Genomic DNA, 11,163 nt, shown 5'->3' with positions numbered 1-11,163 from the left:
TGAATTCGAGAAGAAAAATAATTAAACAAGGAAATCCACACAAGCCATACAAACTACAAAATATCTCTCACATTTTCTTGATTTGCAGGAAGGTGATGTCAATTTGAAACCTGAGACGTGACGAGTCGGCTAATCTCGTTTCGGTGTAAAACTGGTTTTAGATTACTGGTGACTTTTAATACTAGCTACTTCTTAACCTTCCTTTCGGATTTTTTTTTCATGATTTCATAAAATTTCAATGATGCTAACAGATAAGAGACATCTACTAGGCTGTAAAGCGCACAATTAAATTAAGCTTAGAACTAATTTATAAAAAAAAACATATTTGCCCTGATATAGTTTATTACAAGTACATGTTTGGTAAGAATTGACGAGATTCATGAGAAATGGGAAATGAAATATGACGGGAAAAAAAAAGAAGTATGACAGAAAATTTTGATAGGAAACAAGATAATATTTAGGATTCTAAAAAAGGGCTTCCAATACCATATATATAACCCATATAACTAAATAATTTTTTTTCTTTAATTAAGAAAATGCATAATGTGGGAGTATATACAAACCCAATCACATAACCAAAGCTTTAAACCAAAACAAAAAGACTCAAATTACACTGATTTACTACTTTTTTTTGGGTCAAACACTGATTTACTACTATATCACAATGACAAAGCCTATACACATGACTCTCTCGTACATGACTAAAGTTATATACATGACTCCACATCACAATATATCGATTATAAATATCATCATATTCACTTGCGTCTCGTATGTTGTTGGGCAGAGTCAAAAGCTCTACATGTAGTATGGTCGTATGGACCATCCATCACCTTCCAGAGAGAGAGAGAGAGAGAGNGAGTGCGGCTCATGATCTCAGGTTCGAGTTTAGCTGCTAATAAAACAAAACAAAATCAAATCAATTAATTAGTGTCCGTAAGCAAGCAGGTCTTCCGGCGTCGTGGTAGGACTGTCCTAAGTGCGATGACAGAACTTAATTCGTTATTTAGACCATCCACTTGGAAACATTTATGTTCCATTACCGATTCAGAAAAGGGCCAAGAGTCGTGAAGCCAACTCAAATCCAACCCAAAGTAGAAATGTAGATCCTTTTGAACTAAATTTATAATCTAATAACAAAACAATAAGAGAAATTATTGGAGTCAGTGACAAAAAAAAAAAGAAGAGAAATTACTGGAGAAAATGGAATCCCTGTATTTAAAAATATGTTTTCAAACCCAATAGAGAGGAAGTGAATCAAGTATAAAAAGAAATGAAAAAGGCTCTGAAATCGTCTTTCAGTTTACTTGTATGCATGGTTTTAGAAACTTAAAGAATCTTAAAGAAGAAAAAAAAGCTCTCCTTTTCTCTCTCTCTCTCTCTTTCGACCTTATAATCGCAGAATCACTCTTCTGTTTGTTGACCTAGATCTTGAGGATCAAAGTTGAATTTTTGAGATCTGGGTTTTGGACAAAGACTCTGTCTTTCTTCATTCATTCTACCGTTTTTGTTTCAGCTCAGCTCGAAATTTTATTTAAGGTAAATATGCAACTTTGACTCGCTACAGTGTCTCTTTTTAAAGTCTTTGTAACTGCTGGAAAGCGAATCTGAGATTTGTAGCTTTTTGGACTTTAGTTTGGTCGGAGGGGAATGAATGCTCACGAGACTTTCACTTACTTAAAAGGCTTTAAGTTATGTTCCTACGTGTGTGCTTGCTAGAGAGTGATAGTGAGGAACAACGTGCATTTTTTTTTTTTTTTTTTTGCGGTTTTCACAATTCTCCATTTTGCTGATTGGATTCTTCTTCTTTTAAAAGATTAGTTTCGAAACGTTACTTAAATATCTCCGTGTTTTCCGGTCTGAATCCGACTTTTGTTTGTGTTCTCAATTTATAAAACCTCAAATCTTTCTTCTTCAGGCAATGGCTAGTATGAAATAAAGATTCCATCTTTTGTATGCGTTTCAACTAGAAGGGAGGCGTGATTCGGTTTCCAAATGGTTGAGGCGCAGCAGAAGAGTTATCAAGTGCCACGTCACCACACATCTCTCAAGAAGCCCTTATGGCTCGTCTTGGCAGTTTCAGTGCTCAGCATGCTTCTCATCTGTACTCACATGATGTCTCCACGACACAGCAAGACCTCCTCCTCGTGGCTACCTATTCACGTCAGGAAACTCACTGACGAAGAGGTAGCAGCACGAGCAGTGGCCAGAGACATACTCAAAACGCCTCCCTCCCTAACCGAAAACTCCAAAATCGCTTTCTTGTTCTTGACTCCTGGTACTTTGCCGTTTGAGAAGCTCTGGGATGACTTCTTCACGGTAAACAAACACACACCTCAACGAAAGAGTGTTCACATATTTATATTCACTAATATGTTTGTGGTTTTAATCTGAAAAGGGTCATGAAGGGAAGTTCTCTATCTACATCCACCCCTCCAAGGAAAGGCCAGTTCATATCAGTAGTCACTTTTCTGATCGAGAGATCCATAGTGATGAGGTCACTTGGGGTAGGATCTCTATGGTTGATGCTGAGAAGAGGCTACTGGTTAGTGCTCTTGAAGATCCTGATAACCAACACTTTGTTCTTCTTTCAGAGAGGTAATGGTTTCAATCTTGCTTTTCAAGTGTCCCAAACTAAGATCTTCTTCTGCACTATGAACTTTTATTTTCTCTATATGCAGTTGTATACCGTTGCATAATTTTGACTACACCTATAGATATTTGATGTACTCCAACGTCAGCTTCATTGAGAGGTAAATGAATCTCTTTAATCAAAAGAATCTTTATTAATGTTCATTGACACAAGCTTCAATTATATTTATGTCTCTCAAGTTTTGTGGATCCTGGTCCTCATGGAACTGGTAGACACATGGAACACATGTTACCTGAGATTGCGAGGGTAGATTTTAGAAAGGGTGCCCAGGTAAAGACAAGCTTTTAGTCTCTAAGAGACTGTCTTAAGTAGTTACTGCTGTTGACTGTTGTTACTTCTTCTGGGCCAGTGGTTCACAATGAAGCGACAACACGCGGTTATAGTGATGGCTGATGGTCTCTACTACTCAAAGTTCCGCCAATATTGTGGAGTAAGTTTGTCCTGCAGCTGAAATAGTTTTGGTTTTTAGTTTTGATTATGACAAGAAAGTTTATATAAATTTCAGCCAGGGATAGAGGCTGACAAGAACTGCATTGCAGATGAACATTACTTGCCAACATTCTTCAGTGTGAGGAGGATATGCTTCTTAACACACACACACACACACACCCCATCTTCTGCAGTCTTCTTAGATGCTGAAACAATTTTTGTTTGTTTGTTTTGCTGGATCTTCTTTCAGATGATTGATCCTATGGGGATCTCTAACTGGTCAGTGACTTATGTTGATTGGTCTGAACGACAGTGGCATCCCAAGACTTACACAGCAAATGAGATATCATTAGATTTCATGAAAAATGTCACAGTACGGTTTCAAACACACAACTCTTGCAAACTGTCATAATTAGCTTCTTATTCTACTTTTTTTTCGTTTCTCCCTTTTCAGACCGAAGAGATGAGTACACATGTCACAAGTGTGGGAGAGGTATATGCTCTAGCAGATCTTTTCTATTGTGGCCTATCTACATCTCTTTGTTTATACTTTTGGACTTGTGGTTTTTGAAGCATGGAGATGAGCTGCATTGGCCATGTACGTGGAACGGGATTACACGGCCTTGTTATCTGTTTGCAAGGAAGTTTCATCCTGATACTCTCGACACATTGGTCAACCTCTTCCCAAACTACACAAGCACACTGGTCTAACCAAGGATTCTTGAGCTGAAACAAGCAATTCTTGAACCAATTTTTTTGTTCCAGATATGGATCTTTTAGATACTGTAAATCTTCTGAAAACCAAAAACTGAAATGACTCGTTGAAGTTGATGTTTCTCGATGAAACTGAAAGCCGTTTATACGAAGTTAGAGCAGAAACTCTTTTTTTATTAATCTAAAAGATCTTTCATATCAATAAGTTACATACCATTGTAACTTATTGACATACCATTCTCTTTGGCCAGGTCTCTCTATCAATAAGTTACATACCATTGTACTAACTTAGGCTAGCATCAATACAAGGGTTTTGGTAATGTCAGAGTCACTCATTACCAATAAAGTATTAGAAATTTATTATCAAATCATAACATATAACAAAAAGACCCCAATAAGAATCAAATCATTTTATTGTCAGTCAAGTGTATGATGAACACAAACATTATTTCCCATACAGCCAGAGTACAGGTCTTCTTCAATCATAAAAGAATCTTATAGCTTGAGGATACTGTTAAACTGAAGCTTTGTGGTCTTAGTTTTGTGAATCCTCGAACGGAGGTAAGCCCCATTCCTCTGGTTTGAAATCTAGAAGAGAGGCTAGAACTTGATCGGCAACACCACAGTAGGACTTGTCCAATCTCGGATCCGGTACCATTATTACATTCCTGGTTGAAAGAAAACACACACACACACACACACATGTTAGCCTTTTAGGGACTCTCAAACTCAACCACAAACTAACTAGCTCATCCTTTGAGAGAATTTGGAACCAGGAACCAACTTACATTCCAGCGTTTTTAGCTGCCATGACACCGGAAGGAGCATCTTCAAACACCAGAGCTTTGCGTGGATCTACAGGCCCGTCCTATGAAATCCGCATACATTATTAGTTTGTTTTACAAGCTCGTAGGTAGCATCAGTGTTTTTTCAATTCTAGAGTATTATGTATAGATAGTATGAACGACCTCAAATCTCCTAGCAGCAGCAAGAAAACCGTCAGGAGCAGGCTTCCCTTGCTTCACCTCTGGATCATCTCCCCGCACTATGTGATGCATCAAGGAGAAAAGCTCCCGGTGTCTTTGCGTTTTCAGATCAAAATGTCGTGTGTGTGTACTGCATTAACATCATTAGCGTCATTACATAACAGATCAGATATGTGCAAAACGATTGAATGCACTATCAGTGTTGTATTATTGATGTGCTGATGCAGAAGAAACAGATATACCCTGTGGCTACACAAATTGGGATTCCTTTCCCATGGAGATGTCTGAGAAGTCTGCTAGCTCCTTGCATTAGAGAAAAGAGATCAATCATGTCAGCAAAAAGTTATAATTTCTAACAATTTGTAATCTCATTGTATTGTTGTAACCTGGCATAAGGTCACTTGTAGGGAAGAGGTCTTGCAGCATTGACTCTCTCTCTACAATGAAGGCTTCTGGTGAAAGAGAGTCGCTGATTCCACATTCTTCGACGAAAAGCGTGGCAGCTTCTATGGCTTTCCTACCCATCATCTTGGCTTTCAAAGACCAGTCAAACGTTTTATTGTATCTAGCAAGTATCTTCTCCTGTACCTCCGTGTAAAACTTCTCAGTGTCTACAAAAAAAAAACAGTACACAGAACATAAATCAACATAAAGCTATACACTCAATAGTGAGAGTTTAGGACCAGCAACACACATCCTTTAAGTAAAGTTTATGTCATACCACTGAAACGAGAGAACACAAATAGCATAAAGTTTACAACTTTAAACACAACTTCTTACAAAACAGCCTCACAGTGACAATAACGCACGAACTACATTAAAGAACCACAGAAGCCAAAAAAAAACGAAGTTACCTAGAAGGAGCCCGTCCATGTCGAATATGACGTGAGTGATGTTACCTCTGCCGGCGTCTGTGACGGCGTTGACGGCGGTGGTGGTGGTGGTGGTCGACATAGCTGCTACGATTCGAGCGTTTAGTGAAGCTTTGGTCAACGATCTCTGCGGGAAACCTCTGGGAAAGGGAGGAAGGAAGATTGTCGGAATCGTATTAGATGGTCGGAATGAGATTCTTTGAGCAACGAATCTAGTTGGAGATGCTGATAACATAGTTCGACAACCAACTAAACTCTCGACCTGTGAGAGCTATATATAAGCGTCACCATTAATTGGGCTTTAATTTTTTTATCGGGTCTTCTTTACAGTGCTTTACTTTAATCATGGGCTGTGGCTGGGTTTAGAACTACGTCGTTTCATGAGCTTTGAGCAACCGAACAGAAAGTTGTGTGTTGAAAAGCAAGGGATGAACCAGCCAAGTCTTAAATGGAGCAGTTCACCGTCAGATACTCTTAAGTATAGTATAGACAGTCTTTTGGTATATTGGTCCGGATTGATGTCGCATAGGATGGGTCCATCAAATGATAAGTTATCTTATCTTACCTTCCAAGGTAGACAAGCCAACTCTTGTTTTACGTTGTATCATTGTGTGTACTTTGCAACCTTCTAATGTAAGTGGAGAACCTTCATGTAAGTTCTCAAGTACTAGTAAGGAAAAGAAAAAGTATGAGTCCAGGTCAGATAAAAATATAATGAAAATTCAAATGAAAGAAAACAAAATGGACCTTATATAAATGTTAATCTAAATTTTTGTTATACGACAAAAGTATATCTTCATACATTTTGAAATTGTATTATATGCAAACCAGATTTAATAATATTTAAATTAAAATAGTTATGTGAAAAACAAAAAAAAACTTATGCTAAATACATTCAAAAATTTTATACTTTTTGTTTAGTAAAAGACATATTTTACATTAAGAAAAATATAGATTTGTCAGATTTGGAATATGTAATAACAAAAATAAATGTAATATTTTTCTTTTGTTGGTGATTAAATCAAGAATATTGAAATAATATGTAAATATTCATGGATGTACATGGCGGTCCATTCATCCTAATGTATCTAAAGAGGTAGACGCTACTCCATTGTCCAATCGTCTGTTTCTCTCATGTCATACGCTGCATACTAAATCTAACAAGTTCAAAGTTGTCTGTTACTATATTTCGGTGTGTATCTTATAGAACATTGATGTTGCGTACACACTGGACGCCAAAAAAACAATCACTGCCAAACATATTAATAAACAGTCAGACCATATATACCTTCGAGATAGAATGAATTATGAATTATCAAGTACAACTTTTTATTTTCTCAGTAACATTATATATGCGTGTATGTATTATCGCATCTCAGAAACACTTGAATAAAAGAGAATAAATCAAAGTAACATCACAAGAATGAAATAACACGAAAGGGAAATAAAATAAAAATTATTGAGGAAAATGCTCGAAAATTCTCAATGTAGGAGGATCAACCAAAGTTTTCAAAGGTAACACTCCTTGGCAAAACCCTGAGGGAACCTCTTGTAATCGGTACAATAGTTGTAGATCATGAATTCTTTTTGCACCCAGTTCATCTGACCGATCTGGCGGTCATTGAGAGTGGTCCACATCCACGAGTTCTTGTTTCCGTCACAAGTCACCCATGTCAAGTTTGATGTCCTGCTACATGAGCTTTTGTCGTCGAAGTTCCTGTAATGTGCTCTGAATGGTGCGTTGCTCCAGTCTGTCTTCACGCGACCGCCCTGCGTGGCCCAGTCATCAGCTTCCCAAAGGCTTGAGTATATCTTCATGGGTTGGGACGTAGGGTATGCCACTCCATTTTTCTCGTTGTTCTTGAACACCCGAATTGGGATCCCATCCACAAGGAAGCTTCAGACACAAGAGAGTTTGTAAGAAAAACATGACAAGTGATTCTAGACGTTTTAAATGCCAAACATCCTTCTTCGTTTTTGTCTCCGTATGTTTAAAACACGATTTGGTCGGTAAAAAAAGTTTATACCAAATAAACAATTCTATCCGACCATGTCTAGTTTACATAGAAAAAACATTACAATGCGAAACATTCTTATTGTCCGCTTATATAACAATAAAATGTGATTAGACGTGTCAAAGCGATCGTAAGCTTTTATATCAAATTAACCAGTAGACTAACTAATATTGCCCGTTGTTATCAATGTAGCATTTCCTAATAGACCTTTTTTTTGTCAGCCCTAGTAGACTATATACTCACATGATGTTAAGAGGGTTCCAGTGGACGGTGTAGGTGTGGAAACCAGCGGTGGGATCGAACCAGAGGCGGAACTGCATCTCGCGGTCACCTTTACCACCGGTGAAGACATTGGTGTGGATAGTGTAAGGCTGTCCTGTGAGATTTCCCAAGAACTCAAAGTCAATCTCATCCCATGTCGCACCTTTAGACGAAAGCTGCCACAAAATGTACAATATTAGGCGACATTTTCATTTATTACCTGACTGGTTTTCATATGAGAAAGAACCCTAATTATCAAATCATTTTCACAAGGAGATCCCTTACGTAGTAGGCGGTTACGGTTCCAGCTGAGTTTCCAGCGACGAGCTTGAGCTTCATGTCGATCTTACCGTACAAGTACTCCCTCTTGGACTGAAACCCTGAGCCGGAGACCTTGTCAAGAGTGCAAGTGAGAAGCTGTCCACTCTCGTATATGTCGGCACGACCATCTCCCCAAGTGATATCAAAGCTCTCGTAGAAGCTTCCGGCAGATGCAACGAGAACAAAGAAGCCAAAGCCGAGGAAAGACAACAACAGAGGCTTTTTTGTCGCGGGAACCGCCATTTTTTGCCAGGTACTCTGTTGTTTCTTGCCTTGGAAGATAAGTGTCGGTCGATGGATTTAGGTGAGTTGCAAATGAGAGTTTATATAAAGAGAGAGTTTCATCATTCGTGGAGGCACAATATCGACCGACGTGGTAGTCTTAAACTTTGTATTTAGTAGTATTTAAATTAAGAATTATTCGACCTTACACGGTTCAACGTTATAGGCAAGTTCATGGACTATTGTCTATCTGTCACAAAAAAAAAAAATTCTTGCATTTTCAAAATATTAGTTTAGATCAACATGCCGTTTTTAAATAGTAGGGTTGAAGAATTCTACCGTTATAGGATTAATTAATAGTCAAATAGCGTTTAAGTTTTTAACTTTTTTTTCCTAAAACTTTTTTTTTTAATTTAACTTATATTTTTTTGCTTGAGGAATCAAAAAGGAATCTAAGAAAACGAGCTTCGGTAACTTTCTAAATTTTTGACTTTTCATATCCAACCAAAATGAAATACGATACTTCTCTAACTAGATATGAAACATCGTTATTGATTAATGGCTAAAGACCATCAGATATCATATAATTATTATTGGGTATATATAGAAAAATGGCGAACCACTTTTAATATAGTGGTTGTGAAATTGAAGAAAATATTGACTGAAGCAGGGTGAAGGGTTGAAACTTGAACTAAGTCAGAACCAAATATATAACAGGATGAAAGGTTGATCAATAACACTTGTCGATAAAAAGTGACATTCCCGCGTTGGATCACGCACAAGCTACATCCAATTAGACACAGTTGTTCTTGTTTAGCAGCTTGCAACGAGGTTCCTGGCCATGCATGAGGCTTTTGAAGGGTTAAGGTCTCAGATCTTCTGTTCTTTTTTTTCAGATTTATTCAATTTTGGACTTGCGATAATCACGGACATTATTCTCTAATAGGACATAACATCTTAGTTTATTCTATCATAACCCACGTTATTCTCTATGACTCTCTTTGAATAAAATATCTAATTTGCCCTTAGTGAATTTATTCTTGAGAAATTGCCAAAAATACCATTTTCATAGTACCACTTTTCATGTTTACACTAACCACTTTTACCACTACTTTTAATGAAGGGTTTAGATTTGAATGTTTAGGATTTAGGGTTTAGATTTTATGTTTTAGGGTTTAGATTTGATGTTTTAGGGTTTAGAGTATAAAGTTTAGGGTTTAGAGTTGATGATTTAGGGTTTATAGTTGAGGTTTCAGGGTTTAGGGTTTAGGATATTGAATTTAGGGTATATAGTTTAAGGTTTAGGGTTTAGAGTTGAAGATTTAGGGTTTATGGTTTAGAATTGGGGGTTTAGGATTTAGAATTTTGGATTAAAATTTTGAAAAGCATATAAAAACAAAGATATAAGAGTCTTTAACATTTTAATAAATAAGGTATTTTTGAAAATGTGTACTTAGTGGTGGTAAAGATGAATAATGGTACCTTTAAAGTGGTATTTTTGAAAATTCCCCTTTATTCTTTTTGTTTTATCTTTTATTTTCCAGCAATCAATTAAAAAAAAATCGGTCTCTTTGTCTTCTTCCGTCTTCTTCACCGTCTTATGTTCGTACTCCTCCAACAGTGCGCGACGTCTCCGATCTTCAACTTTGACGGCAGCACACGGTGTCTCCAGTGTTCTCTGTGAGTCACGACCATCTTCTCCTCTTCAAACTTCGAACACGTCATGGTTTATTGCTCCAACATTCATCAATGTTGTGTTCTATAACTCGTAGGCGAGTACCATCGACTCCACCAAATTGCCATCATCGTTGTAACCTTAGACCCTTACCGCCAACGCCAAGCTTCGATTTCAGTCTACTATGGATGACGATATATATTGAGAAGATCTCAATCAACCATGGATGAGCGATAGATTGAATCTGGTGGAGAAACCAACTTTTCATTATTTGTGTTTTTGGTCTTCAGATTTTTGTTTCTCTTCATTTTGGTTCCAAACTTTCTAATTCACCAGTTTTTTCTGATTTCAGCTTAAACTTTTCAATTACGCACTTTAAACCTTGTTACCTCTACAAATGGACAAATAAATACAATATATATACACCTAAATACGTTTAAGAAGATTAAAATAAGCTAAAACTAATTGCATCATAATTAAAATCATGAAATTGCTAAAGGAGCGGATTGAAGAAGATGTACAACAAGTACAACTCATATAACTAAACATATAACTCATATACTATACATGTAATACTGGTTTAATTAGTACAACTTCATATTAAATACCAGACATGTAATAATGGTACTACTAGTTAAATTTCTTCATTATAGAAGTTTTAAAATTCTATTTGGTTTTCCATACGAAGAAAACAATCAACTAACCAAATTGGTGTATTTATAATGGTCTCTCCTAACTAATTTATTTATTTTTTAAAATTTTGTTAGCAATTATTACACTATCTCATAAGTTTTTATGTTCCACCTTATACTTTAAAGGTTTGTTTACTTGTTTGTCCACTATATTTTTGAAAAACAAACATCGAATGCATTTTAACAAAATTAATGATTCAATTATACGTGATATCAACTAAGTAAACATATAGAAGTAGTACAACTGGAGTATATTTATTTTTTTATGTGGTACAACTAACTTTTTCAATTTTCTTACCAAAATACAACTATGTACAAACTTG

The 11,163-nt window shown here is 36.6% G+C and overlaps 3 protein-coding genes across 3 annotated transcripts; 1 reads left to right on the top strand and 2 right to left on the bottom strand.

The window, feature by feature from the left end:
• Nucleotides 1-1,339: 1,339 nt before the first annotated feature.
• On the top strand, nucleotides 1,340-4,054 carry LOC130501409 (glycosyltransferase BC10-like). The gene is made up of 10 exons (XM_056996322.1): nucleotides 1,340-1,539; nucleotides 1,919-2,319; nucleotides 2,399-2,598; nucleotides 2,682-2,753; nucleotides 2,833-2,923; nucleotides 3,003-3,083; nucleotides 3,159-3,221; nucleotides 3,333-3,455; nucleotides 3,537-3,575; nucleotides 3,656-4,054. Exons 2-10 carry the CDS (start codon nucleotides 1,996-1,998, stop codon nucleotides 3,791-3,793), a joined length of 1,131 nt encoding a protein of 376 aa, XP_056852302.1. The 5' UTR covers nucleotides 1,340-1,539; nucleotides 1,919-1,995; the 3' UTR covers nucleotides 3,794-4,054.
• Nucleotides 4,055-4,131: 77 nt separating this feature from the next.
• On the bottom strand, nucleotides 4,132-5,917 carry LOC130501410 ((DL)-glycerol-3-phosphatase 2-like). The gene is made up of 6 exons (XM_056996323.1): nucleotides 5,637-5,917; nucleotides 5,169-5,393; nucleotides 5,025-5,085; nucleotides 4,765-4,912; nucleotides 4,585-4,664; nucleotides 4,132-4,464 (listed from the first exon to the last, which is right to left on the bottom strand). The coding sequence occupies exons 1-6, from the start codon at nucleotides 5,887-5,889 to the stop codon at nucleotides 4,332-4,334; spliced, it is 900 nt and encodes a 299-aa protein (XP_056852303.1). The 5' UTR covers nucleotides 5,890-5,917; the 3' UTR covers nucleotides 4,132-4,331.
• A 1,048-nt stretch (nucleotides 5,918-6,965) lies between these two features.
• Nucleotides 6,966-8,545, bottom strand: LOC108852449 (xyloglucan endotransglucosylase/hydrolase protein 14-like). Its single transcript, XM_018625955.2, has 3 exons — nucleotides 8,216-8,545; nucleotides 7,913-8,106; nucleotides 6,966-7,551 (listed from the first exon to the last, which is right to left on the bottom strand). Exons 1-3 carry the CDS (start codon nucleotides 8,492-8,494, stop codon nucleotides 7,164-7,166), a joined length of 861 nt encoding a protein of 286 aa, XP_018481457.1. The 5' UTR covers nucleotides 8,495-8,545; the 3' UTR covers nucleotides 6,966-7,163.
• Nucleotides 8,546-11,163: the final 2,618 nt, after the last annotated feature.

This window comes from Raphanus sativus, unplaced genomic scaffold, assembly GCF_000801105.2.
Source record: "Raphanus sativus cultivar WK10039 unplaced genomic scaffold, ASM80110v3 Scaffold0187, whole genome shotgun sequence".
Lineage (NCBI taxonomy): Eukaryota > Viridiplantae > Streptophyta > Magnoliopsida > Brassicales > Brassicaceae > Raphanus > Raphanus sativus.
Note: the sequence above shows the minus strand (reverse complement) of the source record. Positions and strands in the feature narration are given on the sequence as shown.

Coding starts and splice junctions, on each gene's coding strand:
- LOC130501409 (XM_056996322.1), top strand. CDS start 1,996: ATGGTTGAGGCGCAGCAGAAGAGTTATCAAGTGCCACGTCACCACACA. Junction 2,599..2,681: donor TTTGTTCTTCTTTCAGAGAG/GTAATGGTTTCA, acceptor CTCTATATGCAG/TTGTATACCGTTGCATAATT. Junction 3,222..3,332: donor ACTTGCCAACATTCTTCAGT/GTGAGGAGGATA, acceptor ATCTTCTTTCAG/ATGATTGATCCTATGGGGAT.
- LOC130501410 (XM_056996323.1), bottom strand. CDS start 5,889: ATGTTATCAGCATCTCCAACTAGATTCGTTGCTCAAAGAATCTCATTC. Junction 5,086..5,168: donor TACAAGTGACCTTATGCCAG/GTTACAACAATA, acceptor CTCTAATGCAAG/GAGCTAGCAGACTTCTCAGA. Junction 4,913..5,024: donor CCAATTTGTGTAGCCACAGG/GTATATCTGTTT, acceptor ATGTTAATGCAG/TACACACACACGACATTTTG.
- LOC108852449 (XM_018625955.2), bottom strand. CDS start 8,494: ATGGCGGTTCCCGCGACAAAAAAGCCTCTGTTGTTGTCTTTCCTCGGC. Junction 8,107..8,215: donor GAACCGTAACCGCCTACTAC/GTAAGGGATCTC, acceptor ATTTTGTGGCAG/CTTTCGTCTAAAGGTGCGAC. Junction 7,552..7,912: donor TGGAACCCTCTTAACATCAT/GTGAGTATATAG, acceptor TTGTGTCTGAAG/CTTCCTTGTGGATGGGATCC.